The 27,451-nt window shown below is 38.7% G+C and overlaps 1 protein-coding gene across 6 annotated transcripts in view; it reads right to left on the minus strand.

Annotated features, from left to right (window-relative positions):
* Positions 1 to 27,451, minus strand: part of magi2b (membrane associated guanylate kinase, WW and PDZ domain containing 2b) — a 123,275-nt gene that overhangs the window by 59,164 nt on the left and 36,660 nt on the right. For all 6 annotated transcript variants that reach the window (XM_088416371.1, XM_088416372.1, XM_088416370.1 and 3 more), the window contains exons 3-5: positions 13,207 to 13,326; positions 4,760 to 4,984; positions 443 to 671 (exon numbers count right to left, since the gene is read on the minus strand). In XM_088416371.1, coding sequence (XP_088272497.1) covers positions 443 to 671; positions 4,760 to 4,984; positions 13,207 to 13,326 — 574 coding nt within the window. The remainder of the gene's footprint in view (positions 1 to 442; positions 672 to 4,759; positions 4,985 to 13,206; positions 13,327 to 27,451) is intronic.

The following is a 27,451-nucleotide window of genomic DNA, read 5'->3' on the forward strand; positions in this document are numbered from 1 at the left end:
GAAATACTAAACACTAGTGGAGGGCGATAAAACATGACCAACTTTACTACTACAATAGGTACCAACATGCATCAGATCTTTTGAAATTGCTCGTCGCCTCACCGACTGAAGTGACAACAGATCAGAATGCGCGATAAAATGTGACTGCACATTGTCGCTAACCACTTTTTTATATCATCCTCCAACCTCGCCACATAAGTAGGAAGCGAAACTGAAATGTTTTATTCTTTTAAGTCGCAAAAACAGATACATTTATTATACAAAAAAATATTGGGTTATTGGGTCAGTATGGAGAAACAGAAGTAAACTGTGTATAAAACTGTTATTGTGCATCCCTACAATTTCTAGTATTGTAATTGCAGTGTATGTGTGTAACACCATTAAACTCATAACTCTTGGGGTTAAATAAAAACAAAACACACACGGTTGTTTCATATCTTACTCTATGAAGTAGACCTCGCCCTTCTCCGTGTATGCCATCTCCCAGTTGTCAGGCAGAGGGCCCAGCTCTTCCTCGTCCACATCCGGGACCTTGTTGGGGGACTTATCTGGAGATTTGGTTGCATCCTCCGCCTCGGTGGGAGCCTCGCTTGTGGCAGCTGCTTGGCTGCAGGTTTCCACGGCAACCTCTCCAGACGTGTCTGTGCTCTTGTCCTCATGCTCACTGGACTCTGCGCAAAAAGAACCGTCGCATTACGTTTTGGGACAAATTGGATTTAAATGGTAGAATTGCGTATCCGATGCATTCCTCGGTGGCCAAGAATTTGCTACCAGGGCATTAAGTGGGAATTTACTCAATTTAATCTACCTCTTATTACCATGACTAGCACATCACAACCATCAAAATTCAGCAAAAAAATGAAACACAACAACATGTAACTATGCCTGTACAGTACCGGTCAAACGTTCGAAAACACCTTCAAATTTGAATGGTTTCGAGATCATCAGGTTGTCAAGAAATTCAAACTATTAACTTTTGAAAATGCAAAGCGGCTAACTGTCAAAGCATCATCCATTTCATAAAAGCTGCCTGAGAAAACAGCAACCTTTCACTTGGGAAAATTGTGCCTATTTTGAAGAATCTGAATGATAAAACGTGTTCTGTTTTAATGATTTTTTTTTTTTCTTAACTTGGTGGACAGTTTTGCCGATGGACCGCCGAATGTTGAAAACACCTTAAGAAATAGAGTTTGCGCTGCGTTTCATGTCTTCATCAACTTAAATTCATACTGCACACAATCTCCCTCAACGGATTCACTGTACTGGTCTAAAGTAAAAAGCAGTGTTTAGAATTAAGGATTAAAAGATTTTAGGTTGTAATTGTAGGTCATTGCTTCTTGATAAAAAAATATATATATTTTAAATTGTATGAGTGAATGTGGTTACCCATATAGCACTGCAAACATCACCCAAAGTCATCTTGGATGGTACAAAAATGGATGAAAATGTTCCCTTTTCATCCACAGTAAAAAAAAAAAAAAAAATGGTGTGGTCCTTTCATCTTACCTCATCCTCCATGAAGGAGGAAGAGGAAACTCATTGCATTTGATAAGAGTTGTGGGCGCTCTATTCTAGTCATTTCTTGCAAATACTTGGAAATGCCTTTTTTTGTTGAGGACTGTGCGAGCACGCACACACGCACATGTGCGGACCTGGACTCACACTGCACACTACACACGGCATGCATGATGAGTCAATGCTGCCGAGCTGTGAACCCCCAGGAGGGAGAGAGGAGAGGGAGCGAGGGCGAGAGGGTTCTGAGGACAGCGAACATGAGGAGCGCACTGCACGTCAGAAAGAGAAACCGGCAAAGACGGAGTCTTTCAGGGTCAGGGAGTGAGTCAGAAACACAAGGAAAGGATTTAGAGAGTGACAATAGATGCCACCAGCTCTTTTTTGACATTGCCCACACCACATGGGTGGTTCTGGGAGGAGAGCATGACCAGGATTCTGGCAATATGCTTATATCGCCCTAAGTGCTGCAGCAAAGAGTGGCGGAAATAAACACAAATGTGGCTACAGTAAAAGTACTGATTGAACTCCAGTGCACATTCTGAAATGTACTTCACCACAAAGAAGGTTCCCGACTAATATTCCTCAAGTGATAGTTGTCATAGTTCAGCGTTTAATTCTTGTCAGCTTTACATTCAACTTCAATTGGGAGCGACAAATAAACAGCTTTAAGCAAGCATGCTTTGCCCCTTATTTGGGGAACAGTGAGACCCAGTCTTCATTTCCTCAGTGATGAAGCAAATGTCAATTGCTTTCATCCTTGTCAGTTATTTACTGTTATTTACACACTAAAATGAATTTTTTCACACACTTATCAAATATTTACACGTAAGAAGCAAAAGAGTTATCCAAAGTTGCTATAGGCTATAACTACAAGCACAGATTCATCCTGGCCCATTTTGCAAAACATTGCACAGAGTAATTTGCAAAACTCTACTCGCATTTTCACACCTTAGACACGGATCATGATTGTGAGGTTACTTCACTCTCACTGCAAAGCCCTGGCTTACCATTGACCACACTAATGAAGAAATTGGATAAACACATTTAATGGGCGCGGAAGCACAAGTGTGCTTAATTGAAGATACTGTACATCCATATGTGCATGGTGCAGTTTGCATAATACCTTTTATTCAAATAAAGACTATCTTCGGGCCCAATCGAACATGTAAAATTTACACTTGGAAGAGTGCCAAATATTCAGAGTGAATCCAAATGCAAAGGTTAACTTGTTTAGGTTGGTACCAAATATAGTCTTTTATTGAGTACAACGTTACTACAAATATACTGTGTAGGTGCTATTTTCTTCAGATTTTTACTGTAGATCGAGAAGTTACTATAACTTTTCAGTCACAACATCAGCATTGTGCAGTGCTTAGTAAGTTTATAGTATATATATATGTATATATATATATATATATATATATATATATATATATATATATATATATATATATATATATATATATATATATATATATATATATATATATGTATAAATAAATATATATATATATATATATATATATATATATATATATATATATATATATATATATATATATAAAAATATACATATATATACATATACATATATAATGAAGAATGTTGTGTGTTTGTCAATATCTTTTGAATATATAAATCATTGATCCCCAACCCCAATATATGAGTGAGGCCATAATGAAATAATCTTGAGAGTCACGAAATGTGACGGTCATTTGAATAAATGCATACGATTTATTATTATCAATTTAATTTGGTTAATTGTATGCATCGTTTGATGGCTGTGTACACAATAAAACTTTTCAAACTTGGTTGTCTCATATTGGATATGAGTCTTTCAACATGAGCGTTAACTGACGCAGAGCAGAGCTTTTTGCATTTCTGCTGCGGGAGAAAAAAAAACAAAAAAACAGCGTGCCAGGATAACTGGAGGTTGTTTCAGTCAAAGGCCAGATGCAGAAGCAAAAATAGCACGACACACAAGGAGGCTAAACATGCCGACGTGCTCAGAGTCAGACCGTCCCAAAAAGAGACGGAAGAGGCGGAGAAGAGGTCAGGAGAAAGAAAGAAGAAGCAATGGGTGTTGTATTCATAGAAGCCAAGCTGCAAGGCCAGCGGAGGCACAAATGACACTCAGAACAATGATAATAGAGAATCCATCAAGGTGCCTTTGAGGCTTGTGTTATATAAGTTTATGGACCCGGCGCAGTCGCTTCGACCCCCGAGCCGAGCGTGTTAATGTCGGCAACGAGCGGCGCGGGTGCAGTCGGCAGGCCTGATTTATGGACGAGCAGCAGACAGGAGACGGACTGAAAAGAGAAAGTAAACGCCATATTTATCCCATCAGGGCCAAGTAAAAACACAATGCAGATGCTTATTTATATTAAATTCCACCCGTGCGCTCGTAAGAAACAACCCTTGGGACGGTTTGCCATTCCGAAAAGAATTTACTCTCCACCAAAATTTAATGTTGTGAAATATTTTCCATACCGATATAAGATAATACAAAAAACAATACAAAAACAATCCTACGTCAAGGAATTCTCTTATTATTGTCTGGTGCCTATTAACTGCAAAATCAAGGGGACACTAAATAAACAATATTCATAACATGTTCTTTGTAGACTTTTTTGGTGTTATTACTGAGAATAAGAATAAAAACAAAACACATGAAAGAATATTTCTGTGAGTAACGTTGTTATTAGTGTTTGTGGGAGTTGCTGCTTCATGTGTTAAAGTAGTATTTTTTTAAGGTTTTCAATTATGGTAATGTGTATGCTAGTTTCTGTTCGCCCATCTATAGCATTTCACATGATTCTCTATCATGAAGCTGGCAGACTTTTGTTTGACATAATTATATGGTTTATTTGGAAGTTCTGATATATTAAAATAGTAAAAAAAAAATTCAAGAAGTATTGTAAAGCAAAAGCTGGAGACTGATTTGACCTGTTGATCATAGAACTATCTGAGCGAGTCCTTTCATTCATCTCACAAAGCCGTGCTATATTATGAAGTCTTATTTCTTGACTGGGAGAATGTGAATACCAACCAATAGTTTAGAAGTACAGTAATTTAATCAGTTTAACTACAGTATGTGCTAGAAGTACATGATTGAATGTAAGGGAAATGTGTCAAACTGAAAATATATATTGTTAGATATTCTTATAATCACATCGTTTTACAACCTCAGACATAAACGGGACTTTCGCTGCCTCATTTTCCGGGATCAGGCATCTTGTACTACCTGGTGTGATGGCCACCCCGTTGCCGTTGACGACAGGGCTCTCCTCTTCCTCCTCCTCAGGCGGCTCCAAGCTGGCGCGCTGTTCCATGTTGCTAACCGACTGGTTCCTCTTCCTCTTGCCCTGGGCGCTGGGCCGGGCTCCGGGCAGCAGGGCCTCACTCACATTAAGGGGAGGGGCTGCTGGGGACGGTTCTGCTGGCGGCTTGGGTGTGCCGTAGAAGTTATCTGATGAGGACAAAAAGTGTTCAATTGTATATAAAATACTCAGTTCAATACAATAATAAAAATTGTGAAAAAATAAAAAAGATTTTTGTACTGTTTAAGATCAAGATCATTATAATTTTATGGATTTGATCAAATAAATGCTTGTCAGTTATCAACAAGTCAAACACTATGTTTGCAAGATTACAACTTTGCAAATGTTTTCTTGCGATACTGCGACATTTTTCTTGTAAAATAATGCTGTTAAGTCATGTCATTACAACTAAAGTCATCACATGGTGGTTAGCTAATAACTATGTGATATTTTGTTTTTTTTATTAAAACAATAAGCAATCTCAAAATTTTCAGATTCTTTTATCCAATGAGATTACAAGTTTATTTTTGTAGCATCATTACTAGGGATGTCCCAATCACATTTTTTTGCACTTGATTTTGAGGATCTGCCGATACGGACTCCCGATTCGATACCTCCGCATTCATATGCCTATAAAACAGCAGTTTAAACCAAGTAGCTTAAAATTTTAAACATTTTCCCACTTACTTACTTTACTCCCGCTATTTCCGGCCACGTTTAAATTTTGCATATTCTGAACATTGTGCTTTTATTTTGGCAATACTGTACTTATTTTGGCAACATTTCTGTGTTTTTTCTAGCCATTAAAAGCGACACAAAAATAGTAAAAATAAAATAAAATTAACCCTGATTTTTTTTCTCCTCCATCCGATCAGCTGAAAATGTTATGATCCGGCCTGATTTCCCATCATGTGATTGGAATCTGGACAGCCCCAATTAAAGCTATCTCTTAACTTACAAGTGTTTTCTTAATTCAACATTTTGACTGTTATATTAATCAAATATGCAAAATATATTGCGGCTTTATGCAGATTCTCAAAATTATACTACTTGACCCAAGCACCACTCATTTACTAAGATTTACAGAATCTTTTTTATTTTGTTTTGCACAGTTCTGCAAACTCATACTTTAATTGTATTTATGTGGATGGAGTGTCACAGCTAACAGAAAAGAGCTTAAAAAGCACACTTGCGAAAAGAGCATCACAATTACAAATGAACAGGAAATGTGAAACAACCACGGCGCAATCCCGCTGTGTCACTCTACCTGTGGAACACATTAGCGGCTACAAAGGAATCAATTACAGGAATAAACGTACACCTGCTCCGTGGTAAAACACCTCCGGCTTTGTCACTTGGAGCATGTAAACATGCTCTAACCTTTTTTAACACCGTAAAGGAGAAGTGGAATGTTAAACAGGATGAAATGGAGAGCAAAAGCCAAGTATGTAAGGTCCATTGGGTAGTTTATATACACAACTCACACAAAGTGAGGAATATTGGGCTTTTGGGAGAAACTTCACGATGAATCTAAAATGCGCTGCAGTGGAACTTCTATTTAACGGACCTGCAACAAATAACCCCCAGAAACAACAGACAATAGGTCTGTACACTCAAAACACACCTTTTGAAGTTGATGTTTAAATCTTTTTGCCGAATGCACTGTGTTGCCATTAACAGACAGAGACTAGTCAAAAGATTACAAGTTTTGCAAATCCCTTCATTAATGGTGCAACAGAGCAGGAAATTCGCAATGCAGTTTGAATTGTTGAACACTTGCCCATTAAATTGAAGAAAAAAAAATCCAACTCACTATGTCATATATAAACATTTAAGTTTTAGACACATAATTTAAAGTGCAATATGACGCAGGACACCTGCCTGAATTATATTATAATGGAACCATCAATGAATATACCTCAATGTGCAAAGAATTACAAATAAGAGAGGCAGGTTTATTCTTCATTTTGACTCATTGACACTCCAGCCACAAGAATAGGGGATGGAAGCCAAGTTACCACCATCACCGATATAAAACACATTAAATAGAACATTGTCTTCTTTTATTTTAAAAACCTCTTGCTCATTAAATTGCAACCACAAAAATTGGGGTGGGAAGCCAAGTTATTTTATTAGGTATTGTAAACATAAGAGATGAGATGGACCATTGATGCTAATTAATATAATATAAAATGACTTCACCCCCACCACTCTCGATAGATTGGAAAGTCCACAATATTTCGATATTTGCTGTTATCAATGTTTAATGCATCGATGGATTTTTCTTCAGAGTTTGAAATGAACGACTGCGCTTGAAGGCACCGTGTATTTACAGTAGTCCACACACAGAAGCTTGAGCTAACTGCAGAAACTTAAGGAGTATAATACAAAGAGAGTTTAGGAATTGACTGTTATATATGGCTGTTATTTTATCAGGCGCTATTTGTTCTGCTCAAACATGCTATTTTTTGTACAGGAAAAAGCTTTTTTTTTGTACAGTGCTAATCGATGGCATCTAATAGTAAAGATGAAGACGCGCCCACGTTGTGGCTCATCAATGTGATGACTTGCAGACCAGAGCATTATTACCCTGAGCACAAGCAAGTTTAGATCAAATTTAAAATGTTTACAAAAGTTTCAAGAACATGGGTTGGTGACAGCAAAGTACAGAGAGCACAAGTTTTTTGTGAAATGAAACATTGTCAAGCAGAAGAGAGGCTTTGATGTGTATACTTTCTTAGCTTTTGCCGCCTCAAACTATGAAACAATAAAAATAAGACTGAGAACTGGATTTTGATGATAAGGGTTACAACAATGCTGACTTACTATATGGCTCAGAAGATTTTTTTTAAAGCATTTGCCTTTTTTAAATTCTTTTTTCTATAATTTCATAACTTGTATATTGAACATCATGACTGTTGAACATCATCACTTTTCTATCCTGCTGATGACACTTTTAAAAAACACGAGTCTCTCAATAGAAAGGTTGTCCACAAATGTTTTACCCATCATTAAAAAAGTAAAAACTGAATACGGCTTGAGCAAATCTGAAGCCTGCGTGATGCTGAAAAATAATTGAAATATAATGACAAAAGTGTATTTTAACTATAAATATAAGCTGTATCACAAATGATGCATGTATACTCCCCTAGCTCTATCATTTATTATTTATCTAGTAAAGTCACCATGGCATGTGAAATGTGAAATGAAATATTACCACAGACCGACAGCTTCTGACCACACAGCGATGAACATCAGAGGCCTCCAGCCTTTGTACCACATCTGCTCCATCCCCCCCAAAAACATGCACACTCATGCACACACACAGACACACACACATGCCCCAATGACAACTCAGCCTGTTCTCGCACACCTGCTTTGTAGCCTGACTGTCCTTTGGGGCAATGCAGCAGCATTCGTTGGGAAGCAAGAACCTGCTGTTGCATTCAAAGACACCGAAAAAACGGGTTAATTGCCTGCTCCCCAGATAGCCCGCTGCTAAGCCTATCTCACATCTGTTATCTACTGTAATGTTCATACCCTATATCCTGGTGACCTGTTTGCACCCAATTGTACTGCAGATATTTTGGCGATATTTGTTTTTAAGTAGGATTTTTCTGCATACAGGCAAATCAGTGCCTTCACTGTAGTACCGCATTGTGCCGCAGCAAGCCAGGCAAAACTGAGGTCAACTGGAAAATGTACAGCGTAATAAAACAAGAGGCAGAGAAGTTCACAGTAACTTCATTAAAATCAAGCATTAATAGTATTAGCAATGGGACGAGATCTCGTATGATGACATCTTGCGAGATTAAAACGCCTCGAGATTTCTCAGCCCAACACAGCACGGGATCAAGTCTTTTTTTTTTCCCCCTTGGCTTGTTCGCCCACAAGTGCAATAAAATACACATCAGTGTGCGCTGCATGACGGACCTGTGCTGATGGGCCAGAGTGAGTTCAGAGGTGGGCCACGCCCGCAGAGGGACTACTGTGGAGATGGGCCGACTGCGAGGGGAACCTTACCCGAAGGCGTTTTAGGGTTTAGGGTTTTTGAGTTTTTCCTTGCCCTTCGGGGAGCTTTGTTCGGGGGATGCCATTGTGCATTTGTGATGTTCTCTGTGATTCTTTCACTTGTGAAGCCCTTAGAGGCTCTGTTGTGATTAGGGTTTCTTTTCATAAATTTGACTTGTCTTAACTAACGCACGAGGCCATAGGTCAAAATAAATCTTAACATACCAAATAACGTATGTACACAAACGCCTTGAAACAATTTTATTTTGGAGTTCGTCCCAGAAAAGAATATCTCATCGATGGCAACATCTCTCTCAAGTGCACTACTGTTCCTTTCTTCCAAGTTGATTATTTCTAAATGATCAAATTTGATCATTCATTACTAAGTTACTCAATTTATTACTTAAATATAAGCTGCACAGGCAAATTACGGGATGCACTTATTATTTTCAAGTGATCTGTGTGGCAATAGTTTTTTCAGTTGAAAAAAATTAATGGTAAAATATTGGCATAACAGACATAGTTTGTACACACTGCAAAAAATGATTTTTTTTTTAAACTAGCTCATCCTTAGCTGTAACAAAACAATCCTGTAACAAAAGCGGCTCGTGTCTGTTTACAATTGCACGGTAAAGTTTTAAGTTTCTTGCAGTCTGTTCATTAAAAAGAAAACTGAAAGTTTTGAAAATTTAGCCAAACTCTCATCTCGTCCTCATGAACTCAGTCTTCTTAGACATCTCGTCTCATGGGCTTTGTGTCTCAGTCCATCCCCAATTATAAAATATATTTGTCATTTTTCACATAGAATAGATAATACATGCTCATGAGTAGTTATATTGTCTGTCTACTTGTGTTGATTTACCATTTCTGCTCAAATATTCCTTGCTGAAAGGGTTACAATGCTGTGATTGATGCTATTTTAAAGCCTTTGTATTATTTTACATCGTGTGTTAGCATTAAGCTAGTGGACTGTCATATGCGATTAATGGGTGAGGTGGTTTCAAATAAAAAAAAAAGTGAAATTCTTTCTGAGTTAAGTTTTACAGTAAACTAAACTGGGAAGAGGAATCATAGCTCGAAGAGATCATAAGATGTTGGTTCCCCATCTGCCAAACTGCTGTTAACATGACAAAGGGCAGAAATCGGTTGAGCTACAGCTATCCCGAATCAGTATTAAGTCACGTAACTCCCACGTCAGCTCACTCGTAAGTTAAGGTAATGTTGCTGTGCGGTAAAGTGACCATTGTTTGAAAGTTTGCAACTACAGCAACATCAGCGTTCATTTCTGTTAGCATATCAATGGAATTTTACACACATTATCTGTTAGCATTAAGCTAACAGTCTTTAATGACATTGGATGGTTTGGCTAAACATTTTGGCATTTAAATATCCAACATGAAATTCTCTTTTGTTTCCTGTGTCAATTTTACGGCATGTCTTCAACAAATTGACAACTTGATGCAGACACTCGATGCCTGTTTGGGAAACTGTGAGCAAATTAGCATGCGAGAATTCTTTAAAAAAAAAAAAAACACATTAAAGTATATGGGAGTAATGTAAAAAATATTTAGTTCATATGCATGGTCTGTCCATGGATTTTCACATAACGCTGGGAGGTCTGGAATATTTCCTGCGATAAACGGGGTTTACTAAATGGCTTTGTTGATCACATTAAATGGTCATTTGGCCTTCAATGGGGATGCCTTACGAATTTATTGTGAAAGCAGCAAGCGCTCTCATTCCTGGTTTGAATAGTAGCATGGGAGGAAACAGGAGAGCACTGGATTGTGTTCCGCTCGTAGCCAAATTGGATTTTCGGCATGCTTATCAGATTGAGGCTGAGATGGTGGGAGGGAAAGGCCACATATGTTATCATTCAATTCTTCATGGACATCCCTCCACTCGGCCTCAAACGAGATTTTCGTCTTGTTGCCTTTTCTTCTTACGCAAAAAACTCCACATTGTGGTGTGAGGAGAAGAATGTTTTTCAATCAGCAAATGAATAGCTCTTTGACTGTGTCAATCAATACGAAGCGTTATCTTTGTAAATGGAATTTTTATTACTACTTTTGGAATGGCAGTAGTGGGACTTTTTACCTTTACCTACTGTAATGGTTTGCTGCATGAGATGTCCTGGGAGCAGAGTATATTATATGTGAAGAGAGTATATTCTAGAAATATACATTAATTTCATGACCATGATCAATTTGCTTGTCAAATTCCCCTTCAAAATGATCTTAAATGCCATTATTATTGAAAGCTACAGCTTTATCCTTAAAAGTGTCCACAAATTTTCCTTGTAAAATTCCAATCGTATTCTCAGGAAATTCATGACTTTATTCTTGTAAACTTCTGACTTCCAGATAAATTATGACTTGGTTGATTTTGTTCACAAAAATATGTCTTGTTTTTTCACTGTGCACCAACTACTCCTGTTGTGCTATGGGGCCACGAGGTGCCACCTTTCACATTGTCAGAAAATACTTTATTATAAAGTGGTACCTTGACAAAACACTTAATTGCCCCCCCACCATACACACACTCACACACACAAGAGAGAAGGTAGTTGCAATGCACATACTGTGCCACTGGATTGTGGTGGTAACGATCGTCTGACTCCCCATTTGATTTTGGCCCAGCAGTGGAGTATACTACATACTTAAAATTGATATAGTTTAACAAGACAAGTACAAAGATATCTTTAGAAATCCCTAAATGTTAAAAAAAAATATTTTGGAGAAAAACGAAAACATATTTAAACTCTGACAATAAATGTGAGTTGCTTTTATAGTGGAACTGTGTGCCTGTAAGATTTATCTCTGCTATGTGTCATACTGAAATCATGTAGATCTACATTTTTGTACATTCATAATTACAAAAGCCAAAAAAGTGAAATATTTTTCTTCAAAGACTGATGCGGGTATTTGTACAGTTTCTTTCCCCAGTCTTTCAATACCAAATTTGACTCATTTTACCCTGAAAACGACTCAATACACAACTGTCCAATTTAAAGCAGAGAGCGAGCAGCACCTGCCTCCTGAGAAGTGTGCAGGTGTGAGTGTGTGTGAGTGTGTGTGTTTGTGCATGTTAGGGCTTTGTTAAATCACACACGCTCATAAAGCTATTTGGGAAATGAACCAGCAAGCCTCCTCCATCTGTACTTGTATCCCTTGCAGCACTGCAAAATACACAACATTGACAAACACGCACACATTATATTTAAACATCTACATCACCAATCGCACTGGTATTAAAGTGTCTTTTTGTAAGTTATTTTAAATTTCCAAGAATCATGGGCTAACTCTTTGTTCTGGAAGAACTTGCTTATGGAAGCCACCCTTATTTTTAGTGGTCTACTACATGACCAGTGCCGCTGTAAGGTGAGATTACTTTTACATTCAAATTTTCAAAGAAATGCAAAAAAAGCTAAAAATTGAACCTGGGGACCCTGAGGCACACTCGCTGAACGGGACCCCACTATGGCGCCCATGCAAAAACACACAGCCAACTATTTTCTATAGCTTCTGACTTCAGAGTTCAACCTATCTATGCACCAGTTTGTTATGAGGGCCATTGTTATAACAGCACTGTAGGTCCACATTTCGTCAATGTAATATTTTTTCCACCAAATCGACTCTATTGATATGTGCCCATGCTTTGTTCTGCATTATAGACTAAATTTAAGTGTTGAAAATGGTTAGAGAACAAATCGATTGACTCTTTTGGACATTTAAACTGTCTGAGTTTGTACATTTTCTCCCCTTACTCAGCTGGAGCTGTGTTGAATTAAGTTTCCTCAAGATGTCAAGTCTGTATGTTTTATTGAGACAATGACTGAAAATTGTTAAACTGTACACATTTAAGTAAGCCTTTTCTTTTAAAGTAATGCATAGCTGTTATGCTTCAGTGCAGAAATAAGTGTGTCAGCCAAAAGGTAAGCGTGTACAGATTAATTTCCTGTTACACTGCTTAGTCAGCTCATTGTTTAATTAATGCATCAGTCATGGCTGTGAGACCTCTGGCAAACATTTTGGGAAGATCGTGTAACAATAAGCATGAGGGGACTATCATTTCAATTCAATTGCTCTTTTATTTTCAATTTCTGAAAATGTGTTTTTGGACATGCAGGAATTTCTCCCAACAGTGACAATATGTAATACGACGTAATTATACATTCATTTGGTTTCATAGCCATAATGTCCCTCTGGGAGAAACCAAATGTGGCACGCAACAAAAATGAGTTTGACACTGCTGCAAAACACTGCCACTGACTAAGCAAAAAACCGACCTAGTCATAAAAATGATCTCAAGTTAAAACAGCAAAATTGCATGACATAAAAATTTCTTTCTTGAGACTCACCTTCATATGTTCCGCTCTCTAATAAGGCTCCACTTTGCTCCAATTCCATAAAACGTTCTACAGTCACAAAGTTGTAGTCTACCCCTGGTACTTCTCCTTCCTTGGGCTGCCTGGTGGTACCTGGAGAAAGACAGAGAGAAGATTGAGGGGTCAGGGGAGCCTCTTGAGAAGAAGAAAAGACAGGAAGGCGATGGAAACACAAGTGGCAACACAAAAGCTGAGTCAGAATTCTTCACGTGCCAATGACAAATCTATTCACACAACTGGGAGTGAGTGCCAGTGAGAAACAGAGAGGAAAAAGAGAGACCGTCATTCACTTCCTATTGGCCAACTCGGATCTAAAGTGAATCCCAGACACAATAGGACAAAATATACTATAAAGACACCATAAGATGATTAAAAAAAAAATGTTTCATTACTTTTACACATTTTAAACACACTTGTTTAATGTGTTCTCTACAGTAGCATCTCATTCATTGTTATACAAATTTGACCCTAGTGTTACAAGCAGTAAAGGGCTAGATGGACATTTAAAAAGCCAAAGGTTCATCCAAACAATGTAATAACCAAAGTCTGTTAGCTTCATGCCATTCTTTTATACCAAACACTATAGATAGGCCAGTGCTCCCATTCCCAGACGCATAATTTTTGACGAGAGACGCGTACTTTCAAATCAACGTGCGTCCCTCAAACGCATCATTTTTTGACATTGAAATATTAATCATCACCGTCCATCATGTTTGCTTTGATCTTGTGGAAAAAAATAACTTCAAGAAAAAAAATGAACACACCTTTGTTAAATATGGCTTAATGATGATCAAGTAGACAACAACCAGATTATTGTCATGACCATGCTTCTGGGAGTAACTTCGAAATAAAATCGTCCCACTGCTGTTATCTTCATACCTTACGTGATATCCTACATTTTTGAAGCATTTTCTGACTTCCTTTACAACGAGCCGCGTCGCCAGACACATTTCACTGGGCCACATGCTATTCTGGTAGCTGCTCAGGTCGCTGGGGCATACTGTTCCAGTAAAGATTTCAGCAATAAAAACAAATTCACTTCAGAGGGCACATGCCACAAACTATTTAGTATAGTAATTCATTGCTACTGTATTCACTCGACATAAAAAATACGCACATGGCTAATTAATATGGTAATTTATTCACATGTAGCTTCAGTGGGGCGGTGGGGGTTGGCAGGAGATAAGAATCACAAGAAGAAGTCAGTAAGCTTATTATTTCGATGACTTAAAGTGTAACTCCACAGTAGATCTGTACTTTATTTGCGCTTTGTTCAGCTTCATCTTTGTTTTTTGGCGCTGCCTCTGGCAAAGGGATATACCTGGCATCGTTTGTGCCAGGTGTATCCCTTTGGTATATGCTAGCATATGCAAAGGGTTTGCATAAGTACCCGTTTCAATCTAATTGCCATGTATAGAAATGAATAGCATCTGTAATTCAGTTATATGATTGATTTAAACAATGTAATTTGTGTACATTTTTGTAGGATATATAATTCTTGCATATGGGACTTACCCTAGTAACGAAGTTATCGCAATGTTTGATGTTGGAGAGACACTGATAACCTTTGTTTGGTGTAATGTCTTTTCTTTACAGTTTTAAAATATAAATGAGGGAGGGATACAGTATACTTCTGACTCAGCTGCATTAAAGAAGAGTTACACTCATTTGCTGTTCGCTATCTATCTGGATAAAAGCCATTCCTACATCTAGAAAGGACTGAACAAATGAGCTATTTCCATTTTATGTATTATTCAAGTCTGCAAGCTATTTAATTTTGATTGGATTGGATTCATTTCAGTCACTTGAGCGCCAAAATTTCACTCACAAATAAGTTAAATGAGTAAGAAACAGATGTCTTGTCAAGAGACAGTTGACGAGCCTAAAACTGAGCCTAATGCTTCAAAGAAAAAGAAAACAAGCAATACCAGGAGTCCTACTTGAAATAATGACTTCTTCGCAGTAAGGAATTTGAGCGCTACTTCATAGCCAGAAGCACCCACAAGGAATGGAAAGTATGGATTCTCTACAATTTTGTGACCAAACCAGATAGGCTCGCAAGTGACGGCAGCCTCAAAAGTATTTTCGAGACTCCTGACATCGCAACCGTGCGAAGAGAAAAAAACAAGCTGCGGGCTCCCATTTGTTTGATCTTTGAGCTCATATTTTATGTGCACTTCATACCCCCCTCCTGGTCTACAATAAAAACCTCAAGGGTTGACCAGACCGTGGTGATAAAAAGGTTGGGGACCCCTGATCTATAGGACAGTATATCACTTTTCCTTATTATAGTCAAGGTCATTGGGGGACCTGGTGCATACTGTATGTACATTCTCTCGGGAACAATAGGGATGTTCAATACCAGATCAGGACCAGTTGAAGTACACAACTCTTGAGTCTTCCCTGACACCAATACAGAGTACGAATATCACTAATACTTTTGCTACACAAAATCACCCCGACTCCCTTCTCCTGATCTGCCTATTCTAATACATCATTTTCTTTCGAAAAAATAATCGTAAAACTGTTCCAAGAGAGAGGCTGATACTTGTACGATACTCGCACATCTCCAACAATAGTTACTGGAGCCTTGTGGGGGACCTTCTCTGCCTGTCTTTACTCTTAACTGTGCTGCATGCCTTGGAGGAGACCTCAGTGCTCCTCAGAATGTTATTGCACGACGTGGTACTAATCTGAAGGCGCACAAGTCTACATTTTTTCATGACTATATACAGTAAAAATCCATTTTAATCCACGACATAGCAAGGAAACAGTAATGAATCAACTGGGCCCTTCCCCCCCCCAATCACGCATAACGCAAAGCTCCTGACACAGCACATATTGTGCACACAACAGTAACGTGGGGGCATTTAAGCTTGGCGCAATTAGAGGCTGCCAGAGCTCCGGAGCGCTCCATCAGCAGGGCTCTGTGATGGGCCTTAATGGCAGCTTTGGCCTTAATGAGGTGCTTGTGTTTGCGCTGTGGCCAAGTCCACTTTGAGCCCAGTGAAGTCCACATGAAAGCACGGAAAGTCCATCGGACCGGGCTATGCGTGCACAGTCAGAAGCGAAGCCCACGCTGCGAAAGCCAAGTGGATCCGATGGCAGAAGGTTTGGCGGTGTCTGACATCCTGTGTGTTTGTGTGCAGGTGTAACGAGCACACATCATGCCCTTTGGATTATGTGTGCGTTAGTGTGGGAGGGGTACAAAGGGGAAAACAACCCAAAAGCGTTCTTACAATATGTTCTATGCGTATAAACACGCCACTATGATTAATGTTGCATCTGTGGAATTTGAATTAAGCAGCGAAATTCACACCTTTTTACGTGACCATTTCACCACTTTTTTTTAAGGCTCAGGTGATGACCAATCACAGCTCACCTGGTTTCTGAGTTTGGTCAGGTAGTGTTTGCAAGCAGAGCCCTGCTTCACCCCAACAAGCTGAACAACAAAATCCCACAGATGTTCTCTTTTGCTAATGAACCGCCCATAAAGAATGCAAAATCCATTGTTGTTGTTAGACAGTAGTGGAATTTGCAGCTCTGATGAGGAAAAACTTGTGTTACACTTGTAAAGTGTTTTACTGAATTCCTATTTAGTCTTAAGTGATTATTTGGAAGACAACACTTTTGCCTAAGTCCTATTGTTTTAAAGTAACGCTACTCTTATTTGAGTCCAATTATTGGCTACTCTACTCACCTATGGTCATAACAGAGTAATATATACTAAATTTTAAGTAAGAAAATACTTATTCTAAACAAGCTTTCGGTTTTCTAAAGTAACAATTTTCCCCTCCCCTTCAGTAAAAACATTGTTAATAAAACAGGGATTGCATATAATGGACAAAGTACTTAAATATATGTCAGATATTTTTATTTTTCAACTTTAGTTCAATGTATATTTTTGTCAACTCTGCCTTGTGTGTGTGTGGGGGGTGGGGTTGAGCCTCACATTATAACTTACACATAACTTACACTCACTGAGCAAGCGCATGTGATCAAACTACAGCACGGCAACACATCTCATTGGAAAAAAGTGACATTTCGTTGAGTTATCCAAATGAGTTTCCTCGTATTGATGTAAGAAAAATGTCTTTCAATTCTTCCAGGATAAAGGACAATAGTTTGCATATAACCTTATCGCATGTCACAAATCGACTTATAAAAGACAGGGCAAGCATTTAAAAAAAGGAAAGCTGAAGCGTGATTGGATGAAAACTGTGTGTATCGCATCCATTTGGGCCAATCAGGTCAAGTGGAAGTTGACTAGTATAGCTTGACGTTAAGTGTACCTTCATTGTTTGGTTCTGATACAACTGCAACTACAGTAGGAAGATTAGCATTTTCATTGATTTCTAGCTGTTTGTGTCACAAATTTATGCTCAGGGGAAATAAACAAATTGAATGGTTCTCAAGTTGGATTGGACTTGGTTCTGTTTTTTTTTTTTTTCTTCCCCTCAATGCCCCTCAATGCTGCACATCCTGGCTATTCTTTTTTGCGCCACATAAAGATGCCTTTATGAAGGCCGCTGTAATATCGGTGCAATGGAGCCGAGTACATTAAAGTTTAGTGCGTTCCCGAAGAAAATAAAAATGTATCTTGAAGAGGACATGTGCTTCTCGGCAGACTGCCTTCTACCGGTACGTCTATTGATCTGGACGATCACAATCAAATTATTCTGCTGCCCACACCACAGGAGGCAGAATATGCTGGAATACTGATGATTCATTCATGGCCTCCCGTTCCACTGATTCTTCATGCAGACATACAAAGACAAAACATGTTCGAACACATGGAGTCTTTATATGAATGTACCATTTCCAAGTCAAATCCAACTCAGCATAAAAACTGAAAGATATCTTCTATTTCCCACCAAACACAATTATTATTCTCTTACCTTGAAAAACTTACAGCTAAAGGCACAACATGCGATCATCATAACTCATAATTGATGGGCCTTTATGACTGAGTGAATCACCTTAGCTCACTGAATTTTTTGTTTGTTTACTTTTTTTGCACAACCATTACAAGCTGCACAACCTTCAAGTGACAAAAATGCCTGCAGATGGGAGCGGGAGAGCTTCCCGAGCTAAAACTGCAGGACTAGACTATTGATTGAAAATCTTTCCCCCACTAATAAAGTAAAAGGTCGGCCGCTTGCCAAGGAATACTTTGCCAAAACTCTCTGAGGCGTCACTGCGAGTGGGTCAGAGGTGATCAAAGTACCTACATGCTGTACTCATGTGGAATTCTAGATATGAGTGAAGGCCGAAAAAGTGATGTGTGTGTATTAGTTTGTGTTATATATGTAAATTATAGAACAATATACGTAAAATTTTGGCTGTATTGTTTTCAAGAAATGTAGCTAGAACAAACTGAGAAAAAAGTGGTTGCACACCCTCTTATATCCAGCCTATGGATTTTAGCAGAGGCCAGGAGGTTTTGCCCTAATAGTGACGATTTCAAGCTGCTCGTAACTCCTTCCACCTTGTCCAACGCTCCAGTTCCACTTTAGGTATGCTGTTCTGGTGTTGATGATGCCCTTGCTGCCCCCCTATTTTTTGCCATTTAAGACCCTAAAATTGAAACTCTAGGATTTTCCAACATCTTTTTTACGTTGCCATGTCATGGACAGCGAATTGTGGATGGAAGTGAGGAGAGGAGGACATTGAAACTAAAGCAGGTGGGAGAGTATGTGAATAAGATGGGATGCAGAAACTGAACAAGGAAATTCCATTTAGAAGTGAAGCCAAAATAGCTGACATACTGAAATAACTCATCGTGGGTGTCGGATTTGGGGCAGGACAAAGACCTTTGCTGAATAATAGAGAGGGCCAGCTGAAGACCGAGGGTGCCATTGGTTCAGCTCGCAGCGCCTCCTCCTCAATGCAAAATGTTCATGCATGGGGAATGTTTGTATAATTAAGACTGGAAGCTGGGGATGGAGGAAGCAGAGCGGGATGTAGCGAGGAGGGCGATTCTAAAAATAGACCATCGATGAACTGATTATCATAAAAAAAGGTGTGGAGGAGGGTGGTCAGAAAATGTATTTACTTGGATACAGTATTTTCATCTCCATGAGCAAAACATTGATGATTATGGGACTTAATGAGACATTCCAGTCATGATGGTCAATTTTTCACTCCCATCCCCACCTTACCCCCTTCCAGAGAAATGAACAATAAGGCCACAGCCTCTTCACGCCGAATTTATAGAAGACTCTAACTTTGTTTATAGGTGTGAATATGACAGCAGGTATTCATCTATATGTGTACTGCGACTGAATGTCGACCAGTCCAGGTTGTAGCCCACTTTTTTCCGTCGGTGATCATGATGACCTAATAATAACACTAAACAGTTACAAAGAACTTTATACAACATGGTCAAATGGCGTATAAGCAATAAGTTGTGAAATATTTAAATGAATATGCTGGTGCAATTGCATTTTTATGTATTTATGTATTTATTTTTGTCTTACCCCCTATGGTCCAATCCATCATGTTGGAGGACATGACATGTTTGATGATGTTGTCCACTTCAGAGAGATGCTTGGATGAAGCTTTACCAATCGAAATCAAGTTATAATGCTTAGCACGCTCTCTGTGGCCTTTCTGTATCTTACAAGATGGTTCTTGAAATGTGACTTCAAAAAAATCAAAACAAAGCGCTCATTTTTGTCATTTTAAATTTAATCAAAATTTCCGATCAAATTTAAGCTCATGCTAATCATTTGAACTTGCTTTCTGTATAATTTTAAGAGTTACAAGTGATAACATGAGAAGTTATTAAAAAAAATTCACATCGTTATTTTAGAGGATTTAATGTATGTATTAATTCATTTAATTTTTTATTTAATTGTATTAAAACTGGTACATATTGCTTAATATCTCAAATATTGACAATATTGTTTTAAAATAAAATAGGTTGTGTTCAATGAAACAAAAATTGCTGTACTTTTAAATTGTGATTGTAATTTTTTGCTCAAGGTTATGATTCTGTCAGAATCTGATATCGACCCATGCCTACTTAGCATTGATTAATGCCATAGAAAACTAAATGATTTCTCTCCCTGTTTACGGTATACTAATATGATGCCATCCAAACAAGAACTACACAGGGCTACCTGATTCTTCCACCTTCGATCAACATGTCTGCAGCAAAAGAAATTATCGAATGCAGGAGCAAGCACACAACCTCATTTACACTCCAAAGTACACTTGCAGCTTGGCGGCGGTTCGACAGGAGCGTCTGCTGCCACGACAACACACAACAACATACAAATTCCATGGCAACGAGCTGGACACCTAGGCAGTGGAGCATTTCAGTAGCATCCAAAGAGAGACATTTTTGACTCTTGTGACGTTGTATCAACACATCCATCAAATTAAGCTGCATTTCTTTTTATTCGAGTATTATTACAGTGCCTCTCAAAAATACCTTTCATGTAGGAAAGGAGAGCTAGAGTTTAAGATATGAAATAGTAGTAGCAGTTTAATAAGATGGAGCAGGTGCTCAATTTGCAATATTAATACATCATCACACATCATTTGACAACCAGTCTAGTCATTGTGGCGAACAGATGATAATTTTTATCAGAAACATGTGATCTACCAAGTCTGACTACTGAATATGGCCATGCAACAATGTGAGCTTCAGACTGCTTCCTAAATGAATCCGGTTCATTCACATCACAGTCACCTCGTAGGTCGCTCAGTGTTGACTCACACGTTATTTGCCATCCAATATACTGAAAATAATTAAGACTAAGTGATGGCTGAGCATATCAAGGAGGAAAAAATAAATCACTGACTGTTTAAATGCAGTCAATATTCCTTTTACATTTGGGTTTTTAAATGTCATGGAAACCTTTTCTAATCTGAATATGCGGCCATGTAAATGCATTGGGGGTTACCTCCCTTGAATGGGTCGATGGTTTGCATTCTGAGCATGGCCTATCTGCACAAATACTGTGTTTTTCGTACAGAAGTACCTTTAATATGTGGTGCTATATTGATTAAACCTTGCCGCGGCGAGCAACAGAGGGTGGGAGTCGCAATCGGAAGAATTAAAAAAAGTTACATTGGCACTTACGAACCTAACTTGAATACATTGATTTCTCAGCGGAGTGAGTAAACAAAGACAAAATCGATTACGATACTACTGTGGTGAGTGTCATGAATACAATGTGTATTATTGACAGCAGAATGTGTGACGCGAAATTTGTGTCATGATGTCATTCATACATTGTGATTTCAATTGGGGGCACACAATAAACCCTTTCCACTAACTCATGTAACTGGAGAGATTCTGAATGTTTCAGAAAGTTTGAAATTAACCCGACATGTACCCGAATATGAGTAACCTAAACGTAGTCACAACTAGCAAACCCCATACCAGAGGATAATAATTCATGATAATCTTTACGAGTCATCAGCAAGTTATCCAACAGCTGGGCCTTTGCTGTCTTGAATTGAAAAAAAAGGAAAAATGGTCACATTCAGCCCAGTTGTCATAATGAGTAGCACTGCTTTATTTCCATTACAATGTGTACGTAGCAAGTATTTAAAAAAAAACTACATTTGGGCCGATCTCCAATCTTCTAGTGTCCCACCTGGCTAAGTAGAGCGCCTGTCACAGTCATTAAATGCGCTTGGGAAATCATTTTCATAGTTTTACTACAGGTACTTAACATCCACTGAAAAGAGCCAGCTCCGCTTTTCTTTTCAGGAGGTTATGAAAAAACACAGCAACTACTGCTCATTCTCCTAATAGTAATCGTATCCATAATATAACCACGACTGGCTTGAGAGGTGATATTTTCAGTCTGTGCAGACCGCTTTCTCCCTGCTGTGCCTAACATCAATCAATACCTCCACCAAGATCAGAAAAGCGAGCTCATGTCCTGTTAGCTCGAAGTCATTGACAGCATTGTGTTCTAAGTCTGCAGCTTTCACTAAGGTGGCAGTGGATGGGGAAAAGAGTGGAGGTGATGTTTCTATGGATCACAGGGTAGTCACTTCTCTAGTATAAATGGGGTTGGAGGGTGGTCGATCACCGTGGATATCGCCAGCCAGAACGTGAGGTAGGGATGTGAGGTTGGTCGATACAGAGCTTAGAGCCAAGATCTAATAGCATATAATTGTCATCAATGTGTAGCAACTGTGATCGGTTTGTCTTAGTAGTTCTTCTAAAGCAAGATTCATGACGCACATAACATTATGTAAGAGGAAAAAGCGTATCAAGATAACAATCCCACAATGCCAGCCTTAAAGTGGCATGTTCACAAACAGATTGCACCTGCTTTTTGCAACATGCCTAAAAGTGGAGAACAACGGGTTTAAGACTGCAGATAGCTCGGTGGTCATCATTCTGGAAAATTCAGGAAATTCCAAGTGATTGAACAGAAGCTGTTAGCGGAAGACAAACATTTATCACCGAGTGTCATAGAAAACAAGTATTCAGCTAGCTTTAGTATATATATTTTTTTTGCTCACCTGTATTGTTTAAACAAAATAGCTTTCAATTAACATTCGCACATACTGTAAGAATTATTTGTGTAGCTAGAATGAGACAACCTTGACAGAAAAGTGAATTCAACACACATATATTATTGTGTTGCTGTTGACGGGTACACAAGTTCAACAGAGAAATGTTTCTTTGTGTTTAGGGCTGGCTTTCAATCTGTCGGAGTTCACTACCTTGAGAGAATAAGAATTGTCTCTCTTACTTTTTCCTTTGCACTCTCTTACAGATTTCAAATATGAAGAAACCCCAGAGAGTATTTATTTTCCCAGATTGTTATATTGATCTCGCCTAAAGCCTAAAAATTCCGTAATAAGTTACAGAAAGGAAAACTAATGCAACTATTGGTTTCTGAGTTTATCTATCCGTTCATCCATCCATTAACAACCATTTTGTCTAGGGCCGTGTCACGGGAGCAGAAGTTATAGCAGGAAAGCCCAGACTTCGCTCTCCTCACCATTTCGTCTAGCTCTTCCAGAAGGATCCCCAGGCATTCCCAGGTCAACCGAGAGACATAGTCTCTCTAAAAGTGGAGTCAACGTGTGTATGGACGACGGCAAAGCAATCCTGGTCAGTCGCACTGAGAGGGAAACACAGTCTCTTGTTTTATGAGCTGCTGGTGGAAAACGACTGAGTGGGGCTTATGAACATCTTTGCAGAGGACAGATAGTCATTAAAGACTTTATGGAGATGTTGTGTTATCCACTAAAAGACAAGTGCAAGTGAAGCGGTTCCTGTCATCACATATTATAGAACAAGTGGAAATATATGGCCTTGTCACATTTGATTTCCTCGGACATAAAGATGTCGCTGCTTGGGGAGAGTGTCGCATGTTTGTGCTGTTGTTGCTACTTAAATGTGTATGACAAATGCACATAGACTAATCAGTAAAGGATATTCATTGTTGCGCTTGTCTGAACATGATCCCCGCCCCACCACCACCACCACCACAACCCCACCCCCAAACTCATCACAAAGAAAATAATTCCAAAAATCCAGATGTTTGGACACCATAATTTTATAATCCTACAATCTAGTGCTATAATAGACTGATACATGTTTGTTAAACTGAGCAATGAAATGTTAGTTTTAAGTTTTATGGTAAATGGAGTTCACTTATAAAGTAGGGATGGAAATGTTTCACTGTCATGATTGGATTCAGTTCTAATTTTTGAGTGTGATTTGATTCAGAATCGGTTTTCAATTTAAAACAACGGATGTAATAGTTTTTCCACAAAAAAAAAAAGCCTGTGGACCACAACTTCTGTATTCTTATGGACTAGAATGGAAGACAGAAGAACTGTTAATTGATTACATATTGTAAAACTATGTGACTTGATGGATTGTTTACTGTATTTATATTAAAATGTGTAAGTAATTTCATCCTCATAATTCTGATTATTATATTTCAGCTTTTAGAGACTGACAGGACTAGGAGAGTACTTGTTACAAACTGTTATCATCTGACAAAGCTCTCAAAGAAGGAATTCAATACTAGAAAAATAAAGGGCTTAAAAGACAAAATTGTCATGCATTCCTAAATGACATTCAATAGCAAAGCTAACTAAGATACAAGCCTTAATGACCCTTTGTTAGTGGTGACATTTTGGACCAAAAGCTCAATGACATCTTAAAAACTTCTTGTGATCCTAATGAGGACATGTGCTCGTTGTGCGCTCTGTGACAGCGATGGCAATAAAATTGTTGTCACAAGAATGAGTAGAGCTAGCTGGGGGCAACCACGTCTGCCAAGACCAACTTCAAAGTAAACGCATACTATAGCCATTGCCTTGACATTGACATGGCTCGTACTACTTGGGGTTTTAAAGTTTGCCATGGCAGCACGCCGTTGGCATTGCAGGTAGGTCTGGAACGTAAATCCCGTGACAAATGAGGGATCACCGTAGTACCAAAGTCAATGCACTGAAAAAATAACCTTCTTGGTGGAGCTAATCAAATGATAAAAATCAACCCCTAGAGGTAGTGCCTCTTGACTCAATCAATCAGTGCATGCAAAATATATTGGTTCAATGAGACACCCTTGCAATCGTTTAATTGTTTCCTGATTAAAAGCACACATACACAAAAGTTAAACATTTCCTTCTGTGTCTCAGAATGACATTGAGCATGTTCTTTCCCACCTCCACCTCCAACCCCCCCACTCCACAATCCTGAGGCTGAGAGAAGCTCCTTTATTAGTCAGCACTGTTGAGTGATGTAAGGCGACATTAACCTCGTGTTTATTGAAAATTGAGTTTTTATCAAGGATGAATAAATGCTCGAAAGGCTTTCAATACACACATCTGTGTGCTGTATACTCAAAAACAACAACAAAGATGCCTTGGATGTGTCGTTTGATGCCGCCTTATCCAGTCCCTAAGTCCGATGATACGGTTCTCATGGGTGACTTGAACGACCAAGTCTGCACTGATGCTAATCTGTGAAGATGAAGACAATCGGAAGTTCTGAGACTGGGGAAGTAAACAGCACTGGTCTACAGCTCATTTTGATGTGCTTTGAACATAATGTCTCAACTTTTTTTGTTTTGTTTTTCTGGACTTCCTTACAGTCCATGTTCTGACACCCGTACCTGAATGCTGGTCTGACCAGTGATTAGTCAGAGCCAAAGTAAAACTAACAAACCACTAACCAAATCTTACAGAGCAAGGAAACTTCATCTTTGACCACAATGAACCTCCTAAGTGTGTGGTTGCTAGGAGAGGCGAGTGCATATTCGAACCGTAGATCGTCACAGCTGTTTTGTGATCTAATAATGGAGTGGGTAAAGAAAATCATCATTTAGGAACTGCATTTTATACATCATTGGATTATCTAAATGTGACATCAATATTGGTTTGATTAAAAGAAATCCGAGTAATAAATACGCAAAAAAAGAGAGTTCGTACAGGCAAATATCTTTTTACAGCACTGTAGATTTGCATTTGAACATTTTCGTTAAGACCTACATTTTTTTAAGGTTGTGATTCAGAGTGTATTCAATTGCAATAACAACTGACACCAGCAGGAGTGCTGGGAAGGAATAAACCCCCCTAAAAAGATCAATTATGTTCAATATTCCATAAACGTAACAATTCTTATTGCAGTTTTCTTTGCTGCACAAAGCACCAACAATGACGCAGAGTGCCAGTCACTCTGCAGGGAGAACACAAGCACATCAAAGCGTGTCAGCCATCTTAACAAGACTCTGCCGGCAGGCAAATCACCCCTTTAAGGAACCACTCCCAGAGGAAGGATGTAAATTTCTCTCTCTCTCTCTCTCACACACACACACGCGCGCACACTCACAGAATGAACACACATTCTACAGTGTACCACCATTTTTCATTGAGCAACTTAGGCCATTGAAGCTAAACACTACAACAGAATAATCAGGAAAAAACACGTTCAGGATTTATTATGGAAAATGACTTCTTTTGTCTTATTGCTTGCTTACATATACAGGGCCCTGACTTACAAGTGCCCTAATTCAACCTATTACCAAGCTTCTGATAATGTTTAGGCTAGCAGAGAAAGCCTTGCTGGCTTACCACAGCCTTCAGGTAGTTTGTTTACGGCATTTACACAGATACACAATCATCACCTAGACACTCTCCCACACACAATTAGACCTGTCCTCATCATTCTAATTCAACATCAAAACACTTTGCATAAGAAATTTATGTCTGAGGCCCACTCGCAGTCACTTGAAGAAACTAAAGATGCCATCAGGGATCGTTCTGGGAAGTAACAATCACACAAAGGCGCAAACGTAGATTGGGAAGGCGGTGAAATCTGTCACTCCACCAGGAAGTCATCCGTCAGCAGACAGTGAGTGTTGTGTAGAGTGTTTCTTCAGGAGGCCGCGTTCTTGGTTTAGTGTATGGACAGCGGTTGTCAATCTGTCTGGAAGGGTAATCTCCAGCAAAGTCGTATATCTTCAAATGCGTGTCGGGTGCTGTACACCACTCCGTGTGGTTCGGCTGTGTGTGTAATAAGTATGCATCACATTAAGAAAACATGTTTAATTTTTTTCTCCAAATAAGAGGTTCAAAAAACAAATTGTAATGTGCTTTTAAATCAGAAAAATATACACCAGAATATTGCAACCCATAAAAACAGCGATGGCAATATTAAACGTGATTTACAAAGTCTAGGTTTTTACCCCATTGCTTTAATTCAATGGATTTTGTGCTGCTCCTTTTTCTGAACACCTTGGTCAGTATATAAACAGAGTCTGGCCAACTTGATAGGTGCCATTTTGCAGCCCAGCCTGCACAACGCATGCAACGTAACAGTACACAGCAGCCAAATTATCGCTGCACAATTCTTTCCTAAACCCTAAATAATCTGAAATTCAGCATGAATGCTTTTGAATGCAAATGTATTCCAGGCCATGAATGGTGACTGTAGGTCTTTCTTCGTTAAAGTGTCCTAAAATGTGAACAACACTATTATTTCAATTAAATACGATACAATGTACGACAAGACTGATCACCACCTTAATTTTTATCGTACTTTTGTGGCGAGCATGACATATAGCACACTATCAATGACATAGAAAAAAAAAAAGGTTAAGTAGTTCTTTAGGTTGATTACTTGATCCATTTGTCTTTGTAGCCACAATGAAAGGCTTGTGGTAATGAACTTAAAGTGAATGATCACCTGCCGCAGCTTCTATTAACATCACATTCCAAT

This window comes from Hippichthys cyanospilos, chromosome 6 (assembly GCF_059441005.1).
Source record: "Hippichthys cyanospilos isolate Australia breed blue-spotted pipefish chromosome 6, RoL_Hcya_1.0, whole genome shotgun sequence".
Lineage (NCBI taxonomy): Eukaryota > Metazoa > Chordata > Actinopteri > Syngnathiformes > Syngnathidae > Hippichthys > Hippichthys cyanospilos.